This window comes from Salvelinus alpinus, chromosome 4, assembly GCF_045679555.1.
Source record: "Salvelinus alpinus chromosome 4, SLU_Salpinus.1, whole genome shotgun sequence".
NCBI lineage: Eukaryota > Metazoa > Chordata > Actinopteri > Salmoniformes > Salmonidae > Salvelinus > Salvelinus alpinus.
Genome location: NC_092089.1, coordinates 60299892 through 60317948, shown reverse-complemented (window position 1 = coordinate 60317948; position 18057 = coordinate 60299892). Strand labels below are relative to the sequence as shown.

The 18057-nt window shown below is 41.3% G+C and overlaps 1 protein-coding gene across 2 annotated transcripts; it reads right to left on the bottom strand.

Moving 5' to 3' along the window:
• Positions 1 to 7079: 7079 nt before the first annotated feature.
• Positions 7080 to 17738, bottom strand: LOC139574045 (fragile X messenger ribonucleoprotein 1 homolog B-like). 2 transcript variants are annotated; one of them, XM_071398171.1, is made up of 15 exons: positions 17414 to 17738; positions 16919 to 16971; positions 16464 to 16566; positions 16120 to 16191; positions 15864 to 16012; positions 15635 to 15725; positions 15421 to 15537; positions 14486 to 14656; positions 14275 to 14353; positions 14059 to 14171; positions 13863 to 13949; positions 11766 to 11991; positions 11352 to 11540; positions 11070 to 11149; positions 7080 to 8774 (listed from the first exon to the last, which is right to left on the bottom strand). In XM_071398171.1, the coding sequence occupies exons 1-15, from the start codon at positions 17462 to 17464 to the stop codon at positions 8577 to 8579; spliced, it is 1779 nt and encodes a 592-aa protein (XP_071254272.1). In that variant the 5' UTR covers positions 17465 to 17738; the 3' UTR covers positions 7080 to 8576. The 2 variants fall into 2 exon arrangements, with proteins under 2 accessions (XP_071254272.1, XP_071254274.1); XM_071398173.1 differs by having other exon boundaries at positions 16473 to 16566; positions 17414 to 17606.
• Between the last annotated feature and the right edge of the window lie 319 nt (positions 17739 to 18057).

Below are 18057 nucleotides of genomic sequence, written 5' to 3'. Positions count from 1 at the left end.
CCAAAAGTCTGAGAACCCCTGCCTTATACAATACTGCGATTACTAAACAGGAGCCAACCGAAGGGATTTTTTCACTATTGAAAATGATTGACACTTTATAAACACTGGATTCCATCCCACCAAGGAGGCTTTCAGTCAGATGTGTAGTGGAATGTAAATAAGCCTGTTTAAGTCCCATTGATGTGTAGATAAAGAGAAGCAAGTTTGTTCACAGTGTCATTGTTTCTCCTTCAAAGAGATAAGATATCAGATGGCTGATAATTACACAAGCACCGACTCATTTAGGGGGGAAGACTTCATACTAATCAAAATGCATTAGTAGACAAGCATCTGACATCAGCTCTAAAATAGCTCTTGTGCAAATTGAATTTGACAAAGTGAGTTAGGGCCTGCTTTACTCAATGGATGAGTACTGCAGGGTTTAGCACATTCAGTGACGACATCACCTACTACTTACTAACTAACCCCACGGGTAAGCGTCTATTCTATGCTAGTAGAAACTATTCACTACTTCTAGGGGACTGACTTAGTCTGAATCGAGACTGGACAAGGCCATTTGTTTAGTTTAATGTGCGTTAAAGGAAGAGCCTTGCTCTCAGCCATCATGTGGCCTTAGCGGAAAGATGTTTCATTTGTCTGGAGAAAATACAAAAATCAATACTTTAATTTCAGTTTTCAATTAAGAGAGCTAACGGGTTAGTTAGCATTTTTAACATGGATCCCCTATGCTCATCCATCAGAATTAGTGCACATTGGAAATAATGACTATGACTGCATACTCTATTATCTCTGTCCAAAATGGGAAGCACAAAGGTAAGTAATATAAGTGGACAACCACAAACTAATACAATGTGGTGGATGTAATGGACCCTCCGCTCTTTCTTTGTTTAGTCATTTATTTCCAGCTGAGCAGAAATGAGACCGTGAACTATAGCTATATATTATTATGTTGCTTGGAAAACAGCCAAATGCACCCTGAATTTGATAATTATTTTCATTTTATCTTAATGATTAATACAGATTAACAGGACAATTTAAATGTTACATGCACATACCTTGATTAAGACTTTAATCAGCAACTTGATAGTAGGAAATCTAATCATTGATAATGATAACCAATCTGGGTATTTTAATAGTTTAGGCAAGGAGGATGTTTGTTGTGCTGTTCACAGTTAGACCACTGTGTGATGCCTTGGAAGTATGGAAAGGATAATGGTGCTTCAGTTTATTCTATTACGCTTCTATACACACGGACGTACACACACACAAAGAGTGTGAGAGAGAGAGAGAGAGAGAGAGAGAGAGAGAGAGAGAGAGAGAGAGAGAGAGAGAGAGAGAGAGAGAGAGAGAGAGAGAGAGAGAGAGAGAGAGAGAGAGAGAGAGAGAGAGAGAGAGAGAGAGAGAGAGTCCACTGACACCCCTATCAGACCACAGCAAAATCACAGTCTACTTGAACAGAGCAATACTCAATCATGAGGCATCAAAGCCAAAGGAACTGAGTAACATTAAGAAATGCTATAGATGGAAGGAATGCAGTTTGGAAACCTACCAAAAAACAATTAGGCAACAGCAAATTCAATCCCTTTTAGACAACTTCCTGGGTAAAATGTTCCACTGCAATAGTGAAGGTGTAAACTTGGCAGTAGAAAATCTTAACAGTATATTTGACCTCTCAGCTTCCCTATCAAATCTAACTAATCTAATTCACTATGGTGAATCACTAAAACAATACAGAAATACACTACGGAAAAAGAAGGAACAGCACGTCAGAAATCAGCTCAATGTAATTGAAGACTCCATAGACTCTAACCAATTCTGGGAAAATTGGAAAACACTAAACAAACAACAACACGAAGAATTATCTATCCAAAATGGAGATGTATGGGTAAACCACTTCTCCAATCTTTTTGGCTCTATAACAAAGAATAAAGAGCAAAAACATATACATGATCAAATACAAATCCTAGAATCAACTATTAAAGACTACCAGAACCCACTGGATTCTCCAATTACCTTGAATGAGTTACAGGACAAAATAAAAACCCTCCAACCCAAAAAGGCCTGTGGTGTTGATGGTATCCTTAATGAAATGATCAAATATACAGACAACAAATTCCAATTGGCTATACTAAAACTCTTTAACATCGTCCTTAGCTCTGGCATCTTCCCCAATATTTGGAACCAAGGACTGATCACCCCAATCCACAAAAGTGGAGACAAATTTGACCCCAATAACTACCGTGGAATATGCGTCAACAGTAACCTTGGGAAAATCCTCTGCATTATCATTAACAGCAGACTCGTACATTTCCTCAATGAAAACAATGTACTGAGCAAATGTCAAATTGGCTTTTTACCAAATTACCGTACAACAGACCATGTATTCACCCTACACACCCTAATTGACAACCAAACAAACCAAAACAAAGGCAAAGTCTTCTCATGCTTTGTTGATTTCAAAAAAGCCTTCGACTCAATTTGGCATGAGGGTCTGCTATACAAATTGATGGAAAGTGGTGTTGGGGGTAAAACATACGACATTATAAAATCCATGTACACAAACAACAAGTGTGCGGTTAAAATTGGCAAAAAACACACACATTTCTTCACACAGGGTCGTGGGGTGAGACAGGGATGCAGCTTAAGCCCCACCCTCTTCAACATATATATCAACGAATTGGCGCGGGCACTAGAACAGTCTGCAGCACCCGGTCTCACCCTACTAAAATCCGAAGTCAAATGTCTACTGTTTGCTGATGATCTGGTGCTTCTGTCACCAACCAAGGAGGGCCTACAGCAGTACCTAGATCTTCTGCACCTAGATCTTCTGCACCTAGATCTTCTGTCAGGGCCCAGACCTGGGCCCTGACAGTAAATCTCAGTAAGACCAAAATAATGGTGTTCCAAAAAAGGTCCAGTCACCAGGACCACAAATTCCATCTAGACACCGTTGCCCTAGAGCACACAAAAAACTATACATACCTCGGCCTAAACATCAGCACCACAGGTAACTTCCACAAAGCTGTGAACGATCTGAGAGACAAGGCAAGAAGGGCCTTCTATGCCATCAAAAGGAACATAAATTTCAACATACCAATTAGGATCTGGCTAAAAATACTTGAATCAGTCATAGAGCCCATTGCCCTTTATGGTTGTGAGGTCTGGGGTCCGCTCACCAACCAAGATTTCACAAAATGGGACAAACACCAAATTGAGACTCTGCATGCAGAATTCTGCAAAAATATCCTCCGTGTACAACGTAGAACACCAAATAATGCATGCAGAGCAGAATTAGGCCGATACCCACTAATTATCAAAATCCAGAAAAGAGCCGTTAAATTCTACAACCACCTAAAAGGAAGCGATTCCCAAACCTTCCATAACAAAGCCATCACCTACAGAGAGATGAACCTGGAGAAGAGTCCCCTAAGCAAGCTGGTCCTAGGGCTCTGTTCACAAACACAAACACACCCCACAGAGCCCCAGGACAACAGCACAATTAGACCCAACCAAATCATGAGAAAACAAAAAGATAATTACTTGACACATTGGAAAGAATTAACAAAAAAAACAGAGCAAACTAGAATGCTATTTGGCCCTAAACAGAGAGTACACAGTGGCAGAATACCTGACCACTGTGACTGACCCAAACTTAAGGAAAGCTTTGACTATGTACAGACTCAGTGAGCATAGCCTTGCTATTGAGAAAGGCTGCCGTAGGCAGACATGGCTCTCAAGAGAAGACAGGCTATGTGCACACTGCCCACAAAATGAGGTGGAAACTGAGCTGCACTTCCTAACCTCCTGCCCAATGTATGACCATATTAGAGAGACATATTTCCCTCAGATTACACAGATCCACAAAGAATTTGAAAACAAATCCAATTTTGATAAACTCCCATATCTACTGGGAGAAATTCCACAGTGTGCCATCACAGCAGCAAGATTTGTGACCTGTTGCCACAAGAAAAGGGCAACCAGTGAAGAACAAACACCATTGTAAATACAACCCATATTTATGTTTATTTATTTTAACTTGTGTGCTTTAACCATTTGTACATTGTTACAACACTGTGTATATATAATATAACATTTGTAATGTCTTTATTGTTTTGAAACTTCTGTATGTGTAATGTTTACTGTTAATTTGTATTGTTTATTTCACTTTTGTATAATATCTACCTCACTTGCTTTGGCAATGTTAACACATGTTTCCCATGCCAATAAAGCCCCTTGAATTGAATTGAATTGAGAGAGAGAGAGAGAGAGAGAGAGAGAGAGAGAGAGAGAGAGAGAGAGAGAGAGAGAGAGAGAGAGAGAGAGAGAGAGAGAGAGAGAGAGAGAGAGCGCTCTTCTTGGCAGCTCAATGCCAAGGAAGTTGGGCCTGGTTGAAAAAAACAAAGACAAAGCAGGGTAGAGTGCCACAAGAGCAGAAAGGAAAAGGGCTCCTCAATTGTATTGTGCTGAGACGACTGAAAATAAACCTCTTTAACAGAGAGATATAAACCAAATAAAACATAATCTATAAAATGCTTCACTACATCACCACACTTTATTTGAGATTTCTGAAATACCATTCAAAACCGCAGCACGTTGAATTCAGCCAAAACACTATTTTGACTAATAAAATCACCTAATGAATGCATGTCTGTCATTATATGCTAATTAAATACTTCTCCAGGCCCATTTTTAAGTGTTGCCATTGATTTTCCATGCATGTATTAATGAGAGTACAGGCAGTGTTGGCCAGGGGAAGGGAGGGGACTGGCAAGGGACGAGGGGCTCTGGAGTGCTGGGTTCAATTGACAAGGACCTCAGTGACAACAGGAAAAAGAGCAGGGAGAGAGGCAGAGAGAGCAGTGGGTGAAAGAAGAGGCCATCAGGTCTCTCTTTCTCTCCATGGCGGCTGTTGTTAGGCTGGCCAAAACTAGGTCAGTCTCTGGGATACAGAAATGACAGGCTAAATTGCTTTGCCAAAGCTGAGAGAAAAAGAGGGATATATATATATATATATATATATATGTATAGATATGAGAGAGAAAGAGAGAGAGAGACAGAAAGAGTGTGGGCCCTCTCTGTTTTGTGCTCAGTATAATCGGCATATATCTTTTGCAGAAGTTGCGATTCTTGAGTTCATGTCATGACTGCTCAATGTGCAACAACCAATTTTTGGCACAAGGCTAATTGGATTGGACTAAGTCTGTGCCAGGGCTCCACCACGTGGTTAAAAGGAGACTCCCATTGGCGCTCTTCAAATAAATTACCTAGCTACTATACGTACCAGTGGTACTGAAATGTGTCCTGCACAATTACATACTTAATCCTCTTCATTCCTATGTGGAACAAAAGCCTTCCAGGAGAAAGCACCACTACTACTTTTTAGCCTTTTTGGAGAGGGTTTTCCATAACAGGCCACAGTCCTTCATCTCCTTCTCCATGGTTCTTTGTAAGGTTTCCTTTGGGCAAGAAACAATCAATCAATCAATCAATCAAAAGTATTTTATAAAGCCCTTTTTACATGAGCAGTTGTCACAAGGTTCTTTACAGATACCCATCCTAAAAACCCAATGAGCAAGCAATGCAGAGGCAGAAGCAGAGTTGCTGGGAAAAACTCCTGAGAAAGCAGGAACCCAGGAAGAAATCTAGAGCAACCAGGCTTCAAGGGGTGACCAGTCCTCTTCTGGCTATACCAGGTAGAGATTTAAGAGTACATGACCATTAAGGCCAGATTGTTTTACAATACGTTCAACCGTTCATAGACGACCAGCAGGGTCAGATAATAATTGATGGCTACAGAGGGTGCAACACTTTAATATTCTAAAAACAGCTTTTCATAGTCAGGGATTCAAAGTATGTTTACATATTTGCAGCTACTGTTCTTGGATGAAATATGGCTACAAATATTTAACTTTCATGATAATTATTGCCCAATCCATAGCCACCAACGTTTTATATGTAGAACTCAAAATAAACAAAATACTCTAAAGTAGCAGAGGAAGATCAACCTTTATTTATTGAAACTGCTTGCATACAAAATATATTGCACTATAACCAGACAATGTCAACATAAAGCCCAATCTGTTCCGCTAATATGTACAAAGAAAATATTGCCCAAAGTGGTGTAACATACAAGGTCAGTCTACCCAGTTGGTTCACTATCTACAGTATTTCTGGTTTCAGTTCTGCTTTCAAAACACAACACCCTACAATGTGTGCAAGAATAAATGTTTTACAATTGTATTTTTCTTGAATCGTATACGTTCCCAAAATAAATAGAAAACAGTCTGTTTGGCAACACTGTGACTTGACCTTGACAACAGAGTAGACTGTGAGCTGATCTGCAACATCTTGTCAGTTTACTGTCTGTGTCAGATATATGAATGTCATTCAAATACTGAGTAAACCATTTATGCCCCAGGCAGGGTTAGATAAAGTCCCAGATGGATGGTGCCATTCTGAAGAGACCATGGCCCACATTGCTCAGGCCGTTCATAACGATCTGATCAAACATCTCTTCCAAGTCTGCACCATTAAACTGGGCTAAACCTGCCATAATTTTCTGTTTTAAAAAGCTTTTTTGCTTATCCCACCCCTCCGCTATTAGTGCAAAATATTCAATTAATGTCTATGTAATTTCATCATCATACTTATCTAATTTATATAAAATCCCTAAGACTCAGTCAGACTGGGGCCAGTTCAATTGTTGACTGTTAACGCTGGGGAGAACAGTGGCTGTTAGCCTGCTGAAAGACAATTTTGCTCATTGGACATTGGCAAAAAACAGCAACACAAGAGATGCTCAGACAGCTGTTCACTGATGCCCATTGGCTGTACATCATCCAATGTTGCAATTTAGAGTGTAAACAAGAAAACAAAAATTATTAAAACAAGACACTAGGAATACCCTCACAGTAATTTTTTTTCTTCAACTGTAAACTAAAGTTTTAATGCACAAGCACTGCTCCGATATAAGACATATGGTTATAACATGGGACTAAACTTCATCCTCCATACGGCAAAGGTACATTAGACTCAGAGTTAGCTATAGGGTTATCTAAACTTGGTAATATTGTTGACAGCATTCATGTGATTCACCTGCTGAAGAAATCTTATCACATCATCCGTTTATTATGGTTCATATTATTTAGTAGTTGCAAATAAACCAAAAATAATGATAAGTGCACATTTGAAGTTCAATCCAAAACAATAGCAAAAAAGTATTTTAAACAAATGAGATAATATACAGTATGCACCCCCCTTTATATAATTTACAATCTAATGACCAATTGTCAATATATTATGAACAATATATTAGGGTTGGAGAGAGATGTGTGTGTGCCAGTCTTCCCATTGACACTTTTAAATGAAAAACCAACAGGAAAGTGATTGTTGGTCAATGTATGGCAAAAGGACCATGTGCTCAATATCGCTCCCCAGTTCGACATAGTTCATGTTAAAAGGTCCATATATAAGTGCTTCTGTCATAAGGTACTGTACAGTGTTGACGATATGGAGTCCTATCTGAATCTAATAGTCTCCATTAAATGTAGCCAGTGTGAAATGACATGAATCTGTTGAGACTTGAATAAAAATTCACACAAATAAACTCACAGCATCTTTCTCCACTGTGATCCTATGGTAAGATAGATATTGAATTCATGGTCGTTCCACCATTTAAAAAAAGAGAAATGCTTTATCATTGGCTAGAAAAATCATCATCCCTATTCAAGCAATATTCAGCACTAGGAAACAGAAACCAAGCAACGCTTCGGAAAAGTCAAGATTGCTGACTTTCGCCAATGTCGAAACCAATGATAAAGATGTAGCCTACATGCATTGCAAGGTTAAAAAGACAAACTTTTCATTTTTTTTTTTTGGAAGGTGAGCTGTGTGTCCACTACATGAGTAAAATCCATTACTGTTTTCCAATGTCGTCTTCTTCCCTGATTGACTTCTATTTGTGATACTATCCACACGAGATAAAGGCACAGATCAGAGAGGAGGGTTATTCTTTTTTTTTTTTGCTAATGATGCAGCCGTGACCTCACATGGTAATGAGTTCTATATTCCACTGTGACACACGGCTCCATAAACACATCATGATGGAAAGAGAAGGCAGGAAGGACCAAACAATCCAACCCTCTAGCCGTAGAAAAGGCTAGTACTGTACACGAACAAGTGATAGAAAACCATATCCTTTTAGAAATACAGATTCATCATGGTGGCCCCTCTTTTTGTTTTAAACATTTTCTCCCCACAGCTTTTAATCATCTGATAGGTAGTTGTCAACAATGTCAATTAGAAAAAGACTGCAGTCTCAGTTTTCCTTCTCCCGTTAACACCTAAAAGCGTAGATGGCTCCTTCCCTGTACACAGTAACCCACCCAACACCCCATCCACCTGCCGCTGATGCTGTCGGAGTTGCTTTGTCCAAAGTGTGCTTAATTTCAGCCCTGACCTGTCCTCTTTGGCCTAATGTGTCTCTAATGAAGAAGCTTCTGGATTGATGGTGTGGTGTGTGTGTGTGAAAGAGACGTGAGTGTGTGAAAGACGAGGGTGCCTTCCGTCGGCCCCATCTACGACACCCCGTTCACCACCACCGGGGGCACAGCGGTGGATTCACCACTAGGGCCCTCCTGCTTCTCCTTCTTGATAGGTCGCTCTTTGATGGGTCTCTGTCGGTTTGCTCCGAGGACAACTCCGTCACCTGCGGGGCCAGGGGGACCTCTGGCTGCAGCATGCACACTCCTCTCATTGTTACTGTCCACTCGGATCTGTGGGACCAGAGGATACTGTATGAGATGGTAGATTGGGGAGATGCAGGACAACGGAGTAGCGTCACTTACAGGTGAATTAGAGTTTGGAGCAGTCTGTCCGCCAGCCCGATGCATTTATATTCGATTCTCCTGGAGAATAGTGTCGGCTAATGTGCTATCACTTTACCTTTGCACATGCCACAGATGACCATTAAATCGGCACTTCTATAAATTGCGTGTCAGTCGTGTGGTGAAAAACTCAATGGTCGGAGATCGAACTGTTGTTCCCATGTCTCCCCAATTTAAATTAAAAAGGGCATAAAGCAACTATTTCTCAATGCCAGAAATGCAAGTTCTACTATTAGAGCACCTCAAGAAAACATTGACAAATTACAAACTTTTAAATACATTTGTATAATACTGTCCTAAAAGTTGGGTTTGAGGTTCTCCAAATCAGCACTAAATTTGGAAACAATCACACAACGTCAGCTCCACAGTGAGGAAATAAAAATCCATGCTCACCCTTCATCTACTCGTGGGTAAAAAATACAAATAAAACTTGTGTGTTAGTAGTATGGAGCTAACTAACAATTGCATTTTTATTCATCAAGATGGCCAAGCTTTGTGTGGTAGTAGGGTGTGGAAACACTTGCTATGCCTCTATGGCCACGCAAATGAAACACTTAAAAACGTAAAAAGTGAGAAACATTTGTGAGAATGACGGGGTTGAATTGGGCATCTCCTCGTCAATCTGCAGGGCACATTTCAGGACTTGAGAACTTCCATGGCCATCAACAACGGAAGGAGGGTTCACCAAACGTTGCTTTTCCAAAGTGGATACTGTCCCTTCCAACAACGTGGCTTATAAAATATCCCAAACAGCCAGCAGCACCAGCAGAGACAGAGCATTATCAGGGCTTCACTGTGTAAGTGAAAGAGCTACAGCATTAAGCGCACGTCTTCCACCTAAATAACACTGATTAACGCCAAAGTAACCAAATGTCTATCAGCTGTGGAAAGCTAACTGCTGGTGATGTCATAGAAAGTACAAGCCTATGGGAAAAGAGTCGCGATGCAAGTCAATGTTTCTGTATAGAGCAGAGGCTGGGAACGATGTGGGGTCTGTGTGTAGATGGCGGGCTAAACTGAAATGACACGCGTCGGCCATGTATTTGATCGCGGTTCTGGTGAATTTTGGAGAAAGGAGGCAGGTTTCTTTAGAGGGGTGGATTGTGGATTTTGCTCAATGCGAAAGTTTTGTCTATTTACGGAGCTTGCCGCATGAATTGTTTTTGGAGCTGCTGGCTGTCTGCATTTGGGCTCTCTCTCTCTGTGTGTGTGTGTGTGTGTGTGTGTGGCTCATTGGAAAGTGTCTGTGGCGCCAGGGGAGTTTTCTATAGAGCCTGCCTGCGGGCTAAATTGAAATGCGACGCTTTGGTAATGGATTTGATCGCAGATCTGGGGTCATTTTGGTGAAGTCCCAGACACAGGCTTTCTTTGGAGCTGTGAATTGTGGATTTTGTTCAATGGGAAAGTTTATTTTTTGATCGTAGGATAAATGTTGTCACAGTGGCTTCTTGTTGAAGAGTCATCAGCTAACACTAGCTCGCTATAGCCAGTTATTCTCCCCCTCCGTTTCTGAATTAATTTGTGGCCGTTTCTTTCTAACTGGCAAAATAAGTGAACTAGATTTTGTTTGTGTACTGCCATATGTCAATAACATAGCAAAGTTCTCTCTGGTATGGGCTAGTAAATATCCTAAAGCTAGCCAGCTAGACAGTGAGAGCCAAAAGATAAAACTGGGGAGAGTTAGAGGAAAGACTTCACTTTGTTTCCTCTGCTGCTGGCTTGATACTGTTCACTGAAATAAATATGTAATTCAATTGTTTTCTATAAAGATTGTAATTGTGTCAAAATGTTATGAATATTGCAGAAAAATCTCACCGTGTGAGTCATCAAAATTACTATATTGCGTTCGGGCAGTCTTCGTGGTTCGTATATGCGGGGAGCATAAATTGTACAATAGTTTTTATACAGCACTAACTACATAAATATCTGATAGGGTCCATTATCTGCTACCCGTTAAGCCTCTGTCAGAGGTCATTGACTAAGTTGCAAAACAGCTCCTGTTGTGTGACCAAAATGTCATTTTATGACCAAATCAAGTTCCTACAAATCGCAAATTGTATTATTTTCTACATTTCCCAGAGGTCTTGAAACAGTACATGGTGACATCTACTGGTAGTGTTATGACACAGCAACTGAGGCTGCTGCCAGGAACAAAGAACAGCTGGTGCTTCTGGAATTCCTCACCTGCAAAGAATCTTCCTGAGGCCTTAGCTTAGGGTCTCTGGTATTCCGTGAACGTGACTCAGTCCACTGGATGTCTTCAGCTACAGAGACAGACAAGGTAATATACAGGACCTCGAAATGTTATTATGGCAGAATGATTGTATCATTACTCTGACTCATACAGCAGTACATAAAACCCTAAGGCAACGAATGCATTTATATACAGACAGTGAAACGGGGCCCTTGCACAGTAGGGGTATTATAGTAAGAATAGATAGGCTAGTTCGAATATGGATAGTAGACCTTTGAAGCCTCCCCCTCCTCTTCCTCTCCCTCCCCGTCCGCGAGGCCCTCCTCCCCCTCTCTTGCGTGTATCGGGTCGTTTGGGGAAACCCCCTGTCAGCTCTTCAGTGGGGGCCAGAGACCAGTCGCTCAGCTCGTCCTTGTGGTCCGACTCTGTCTCAGACGCATTGGAAGCCTCAGAGTTGGTGCCTGGTGAGAGCGATAATTAGTTATCCTGTAAATAATCACCAATTTACCAAGTTCCACTCAGTCCCATACAGCCATAGTATTGTGAAGAAAATAAGGTTCCATATAGGCTGAACCTGTTGCGTATGAACATACAGTAAAACATAGAAGACAATCAGTGCCTTCAAGACATAGCCTACTGTTCCATATGGACATGCAGATACAGCTCCACTCTCTCTAGTTACATACCGGAGGTAAAAGAGGGACCACCGCGTCGGCCACGGCCGCCTCCTCCCCTGCTGAACGGCTTCCCTCCTCTCTGGGAGCCCATGCCCATCATGCCCAGGCCACCGTTGTCTACAATGAAGATCTTGTTGTCAGGCCGTCCAGTCCCCGGGGCCCTGGGGCCTCCTCCCCCAATCTGCCTCAGCTGCTCATCTATCTGCAGCCGCTCCATGCGCAGCTGGTCCACTTCCTACAGGGAGACACAGTGTGTCTGTATCATGACTGTATTCAATAACAACTTACTTATTTAAAAGTAACCTATATACAGTGGGGAGAACAAGTATTTGATACACTGCCGATTTTGCAGGTTTTCCTACTTACAAAGCATGTAGAGGTCTGTAATTTTTTATCATAGGTACACTTCAACGGTGAGAGACGGAATCTAAAACAAAAATCCTGAATATCACATTGTATGAATTTTAAGTAATTAATTAGCATTTTATTGCATGACATAAGTATTTGATCACCTACCAACCAGTAAGAATTCCGGCTCTCACAGACCTGTTAGTTTTTCTTTAAGAAGCCCTCCTGTTCTCCACTCATTACCTGTATTAACTGCACCTGTTTGAACTTGTTACCTGTATAAAAGACACCTGTCCACACACTCAATCAAACAGACTCCAACCTCTCCACAATGGCCAAGACCAGAGAGCTGTGTAAGGACATCAGGGATCAAATTGTAGACCTGCACAAGGCTGGGATGGGCTACAGGACAATAGGCAAGCAGCTTGGTGAGAAGGCAACAACTGTTGGCGCAATTATTAGAAAATGGAAGAAGTTCAAGATGACGGTCAATCACCCTCGGTCTGGGGCTCCATGCAAGATCTCACCTCGTGGGGCATCAATGATCATGAGGAAGGTGAGGGATCAGCCCAGAACTACATGGCAGGACCTGGTCAATGACCTGAAGAGAGCTGGGACCACAGTCTCAAAGAAAACCATTAGTAACACACTACGCCGTCATGGATTAAAATCCTGCAGCGCACACAAGGTCCCCCTGCTCAAGCCAGCGCATGTCCAGGCCCGTCTGAAGTTTGCCAATGACCATCTGGATGATCCAGAGGAGGAATGGGAGAAGGTCATGTGGTCTGATGAGACAAAAATAGAGCTTTTTGGTCTAAACTCCACTCGCCGTGTTTGGAGGAAGAAGAAGGATGAGTACAACCCCAAGAACACCATCCCAACCGTGAAGCACGGAGGTGGAAACATCATTCTTTGGGGATGCTTTTCTGCAAAGGGGACAGGACGACTGTACCGTATTGAGGGGAGGATGGATGGGGCCATGTATCGTGAGATCTTGGCCAACAACCTCCTTCCCTCAGTAAGAGCATTGAAGATGGGTCGTGGCTGGGTCTTCCAGCATGACAACGACCCGAAACACACAGCCATGGCAACTAAGGAGTGGCTCCGTAAGAAGCATCTCAAGGTCCTGGAGTGGCCTAGCCAGTCTCCAGACCTGAACCCAATAGAACATTTTTGGAGGGAGCTGAAAGTCCGTATTGCCCAGCGACAGCCCCGAAACGTGAAGGATCTGGAGAAGGTCTGTATGGAGGAGTGGGCCAAAATCCCTGCTGCAGTGCGTGCAAACCTGGTCAAGAACTACAGGAAATGTATGATCTCTGTAATTGCAAACAAAAGTTTCTGTACTAAATATTAAGTTCTGCTTTTCTGATGTATCAAATACTTATGTCATGCAATAAAATGCTAATTAATTACTTAAAAATCATACAATGTGATTTTCAGGATTTTTGTTTTAGATTCCGTCTCTCACAGTTGAAGTGTACCTATGATAAAAATTACAGACCTCTACATGCTTTGTAAGTAGGAAAACCTGCAAAATCGGCAGTGTATCAAATACTTGTTCTCCCCACTGTATCTAATAATGAATATTACGCAGAACCTATCATTCTGATGAAGTCAACAGTCAATAGAACAGTAAACAAACTCCTGATAGCAGAAGCTTTCATCCAAAGACTGATATGTGGCATTTATCTTAACATCCATAAAAGGAACATAATCATGTTGCAAATTTTAGCAAAGCAATAGGGGAAAGCTTCTAACCTTCAGATAGTTGAGATGATAGTCTAACAGTACTTTAGCATTGGAAATGCTTTCCTTTGTACCCACAAAGACAAACGGCACCATGCCCTGTAAGAGAAACAAATAGACAGGATCTAATGAGGACAGAGTGGCTCCAAAGCCATCAGTAGAAACCAATTAAAGTGAATACAGAGTTCATTTGATTCTAGCCACTTACCTCATCCACTGGAGGTGGCTTCTTGTCGTTCTCAGCCTCAATCCGAACTCGAACGACACCAGATTTATCCACTACTTCCTGGATCAACTTCCCATTTTTCCCAATGACTTTCCCTGGCAAAGGAGAAGTGGTATTAGATTATGAATGACGATAAAATGGAGACTGAGTTTTGATGACTTTTCAAACAGAACACAATTTTATCATCTTCTACTTTACCCACTAAATTCCTTGGTACTTTGATGACATCTTCAGAAAATTCCAAGAAGCTCCTAGCCTTGCGCACTGCCTCTTGATCCTGCAATTGAATCATACCCAGAGGACATAAAATACATGCATGTCTATCACTAGTATGACCAAGTAAATATAGCTTGTGAGTAGAGGTTTGTGAGCTTCCATATTTGTGCTAGTTGTGTGGTGAGCTCCCTACCTCGCCATAGATGTGGAAAGTGCAGGTCTCTTCGTCCAGGTCTATGGTGGTGACCCCAGGTACTTTCCTGGCCTGCTGGATGTTGGCACCATGAGTCCCGATGGCCAGCCCCATCAGGTCATCTCGGACCACAAACTGCTCATGGAACCTAGATGCCAGCTGCCGAGAGCTCTGCACACAAACCATAACCCCACGCATAGCTTAACCATAGTTCACCTCATGTAGAGACAGAGCCTATTGAGGTTAACAACGCTAACATGGCTTTGTCTTAATATGCGACAAAAAGCAGGTTTCCATTCAATCTTTTTATGCGAGTAAAGTACATGTCGGATAAAAAAAACCACCATGACAGGCCTGATGGAAACAGAAAATGTTTCGGTAGACTTTCCAAATGTAGACAAAACAAAATACGCTAGACCAGGTAGGATCTCTGTGTCAGTAAAATGAATTACGTGAGAAATGTCGGTGAAAATGCTTTTATGCGTAAATATTTATATAATAACCATCATATCGAAGTAAACTTGGGGACTTGTGTGGTCCTCCCACTATGACCAGTCGGGAAAGCATTAAGTTTATAAGGCTGCAGATGAAATCAATGATGACGAACTTCAGAGGGTGGTGAAAGTACAAGGTGATGAGCTTAAAACTCCTTTCTAAAAAATATTGAGGGTATTGCCGTTTGACAAATACAAATAATATTTCTTCATAATAATAATAATCTCATGTAGGCTATACGTGCCAATACCGAAGTGGGCACACTCGCTATATAACACAACATTTGTGTGAGAAAACCACCAGTAGAGTTGAAAATGCAATGAAATATTGTGTGCATATTGTTATGCAGATTTTAGAATATTTGCATGAAAATCTGTCACCAATTGGATGGAAATCTAGCTAATGTGTTTGACTTGCGAGTGTGCTTAAACTTTAAGTACCTCCAGTTGGCGGCTAGCCTCCTCGTTCCTCTGCATTAGGGACAGCTTGGTGCGCAGGCTCCGGAAATGCATGTCGCTCAGCATCTGCGCCCTTTTGGTTGTAATCTCATTCACAGACTAAAATCAGAGAAATTATGCGGGAACTGTATGAAACAATACCTAACAGGGACTGAGGTGTGAAACTTTGAGAAGCCAGAAAAATAATCGAACATACCAGAATAACAAGCTGTCTTTTGTCTGAGTCATAAGTGACATTGAATGCTCCCACTGCCTTCTTAAAATCTTTATGAGAGTCTTTCGAACACCTAAGAACAGAAAACAGTTTTGACCCAATAGCAATAGTCACACATAAGCCTCAAAACCAATAGTCACACATACGGCAGAAATGACAACATAACTCCAGTACTTTACTTGAAAAAGCCTTGAAGAATAGGCCTACTTACATTTGCAGCAAGTCCTCTGGGACGTCTAGTTGAATTTTCAGGAAGGAGTTTTTTGTAGCTGTCTTGTTTGGGTTGACAGGCCGTAACCTCTCTAATGTGACTATTTCATTGAGCGTGGCATCACAAGCTGCATACTCTATGACATAAAACTGAGAAGAAGAGACTTACATGGGGATCATCATGATAAGATTACAATAGCTACATAATAATAATACATTTATGCAAACTCTCACTTGAACCGCTGCATTGGACTTACCTCTCCCTTCACCATCCGGACCTTCGCCAGCCACCACCCACATGGTTCTTTATCATTAGCCCTAGAATAAACCTGTGGATAGAACAGTGGATAATATTTGATTAATTAAGTACATCTTGTTGAGTTATTCTCACTGAAATCCATTTCAATTGTTTGCGATACACATTCACCAAAACCCTGTGAATAACCAAACAGAAAGAACACAAAACAGCAGTTCCCTTCTGCTTTCAAGAAACACATAACTATCGAGCTGCCATTGTATATCCTAGCCTACTAGCAATCAGCAAAGTATTGGGTTTAATTGACATTGACCAGTGGGAGGGAAGTCCTTATCCATTACTTACAGCACATACCTCAACTTCATCACTCTCGTTTATCTCTTTCTGAAAACCTGTGGGTGGAGGAAATCGAACATCATGGAAGGGAATTTGACGTTCTGGCTGCCAACTGAAAGAATAGAAATAAACAAATTAAACCAGGGCACTTCACAAGGGAAATTAATCAACAACTGAACAAGTGTGCGGTGCACATACACTGTAGTTCAATTAAAAGAGATACCAATTGTTATTTGCAAGTACAACTAATTATAGTAGACATGTAGTCCATGGTGGTTAACTATTACTCAATAGCTGGGTCTGATTTAAAGTAGCATACTGCGTTGCTATTTATCTAACTACTGTAACTACAAACTAGTTACAGTAGCTAGCTAGTTGGCTAGCTGGAAAGGCCATATTAGATTTGAACACTAGCTAGCTAACGTTAGCTAATTGGCTTATGTTGCCGGAAACCAAACACTCACTTGTTTTCAAAGGACACTGTGACAGCACTTTCATGAACATCCTTCAAATATCCCTAAAATGAGAAAAGGGTTGAGAAAAAGCAAGACATTAAGCAGACAGTCATTGAGCCAACAAGAGGTCAAAGCCAAATAGATTTTAATCTCATTGACTGTTGTTAGATAGCAAGTCTTATTAACGTTACAATATTAACTAGCCAACAGCTGAAACTAACGTTACTCGACGAAATAACAAATGCCACCAACGACACGAAACTCAAATTATTTATGGCCTTATTGAAACAACTTCAGATGTGTTGTTAGCTAGCATTGGCTGCACGTCTGGTAGAATAAGCCTGTGCTGTCTTGTCTGGGCCTGACGCGTTACCCCCTAGCTATCTAGCTGTAGCAAGATAACTCACTGACTCAACGCATACATATTTTCTGGACACCGCTGTACAACAGAAACGCATTCAAATACTAGAACTAGCAGCTAGCTAGCTAACATTACCAACCCACCTTGTAAAAAGCCCCACTCGTCCCCCTGACTTCAACAGCTAGCTCGTCCATGACACCTAAGCTAATGTAATGCTAGCTGGGTAACGTTAGCTACAACACTATGAGTGCAAAACTCCGGTCTTGAATCTCTCGGTAACGTCGTTACCCTTTTGCACGCTTTAATTTTTCGATTTGCAAAGTTGCAATTTTAGATTTATAAAGAAAAGAAAGCGAAACATTTAAATGATGCTAGATTATACAGTTCGCAACTGCTCTTGCACGCATTGATGTGTAAACATAAGAGCCTCCCTTTCCATCGTCACGTGACACGGGTCAACTCTACCATGTTCACTCAGTTTCATTTCATCTGTTTCTATTCAGGAATGAGTGGTTCAGTGATCACTGTGCAATGGATGTAATAATCATCATAGAAAAAATATGACATCTATTGTGAAGCTGTGAAACCTATTCTTTGAATTATTTCCCCCCCTTGACATGTTCAAATAACTCAAGCATAGTTTGGCATCTTTTTTTCTTATTCGGCAAAACTAGACTTGACCAAAAAATAACGGCACCGATTGGCCTATAGGAAGCGCTGTAGAAAACAGAAACGTTGTATGTACCGGTAGGTGTCTTTTCTCATGTTGAACAAATGTGCCTTAATT

Bases quoted from the DNA above. Each gene is read 5' to 3' on its own strand.
- LOC139574045 (XM_071398171.1), bottom strand. From the start codon at position 17,464: ATGGACGAGCTAGCTGTTGAAGTCAGGGGGACGAGTGGGGCTTTTTAC. The intron at 16,567-16,918 runs GTGAGTGTTTGG...CTATTCTTTCAG, and splicing joins ACAGTGTCCTTTGAAAACAA to TTGGCAGCCAGAACGTCAAA. The intron at 16,192-16,463 runs GTAAGTAATGGA...TTCTATCCACAG, and splicing joins ATGAAGTTGAGGTATGTGCT to GTTTATTCTAGGGCTAATGA.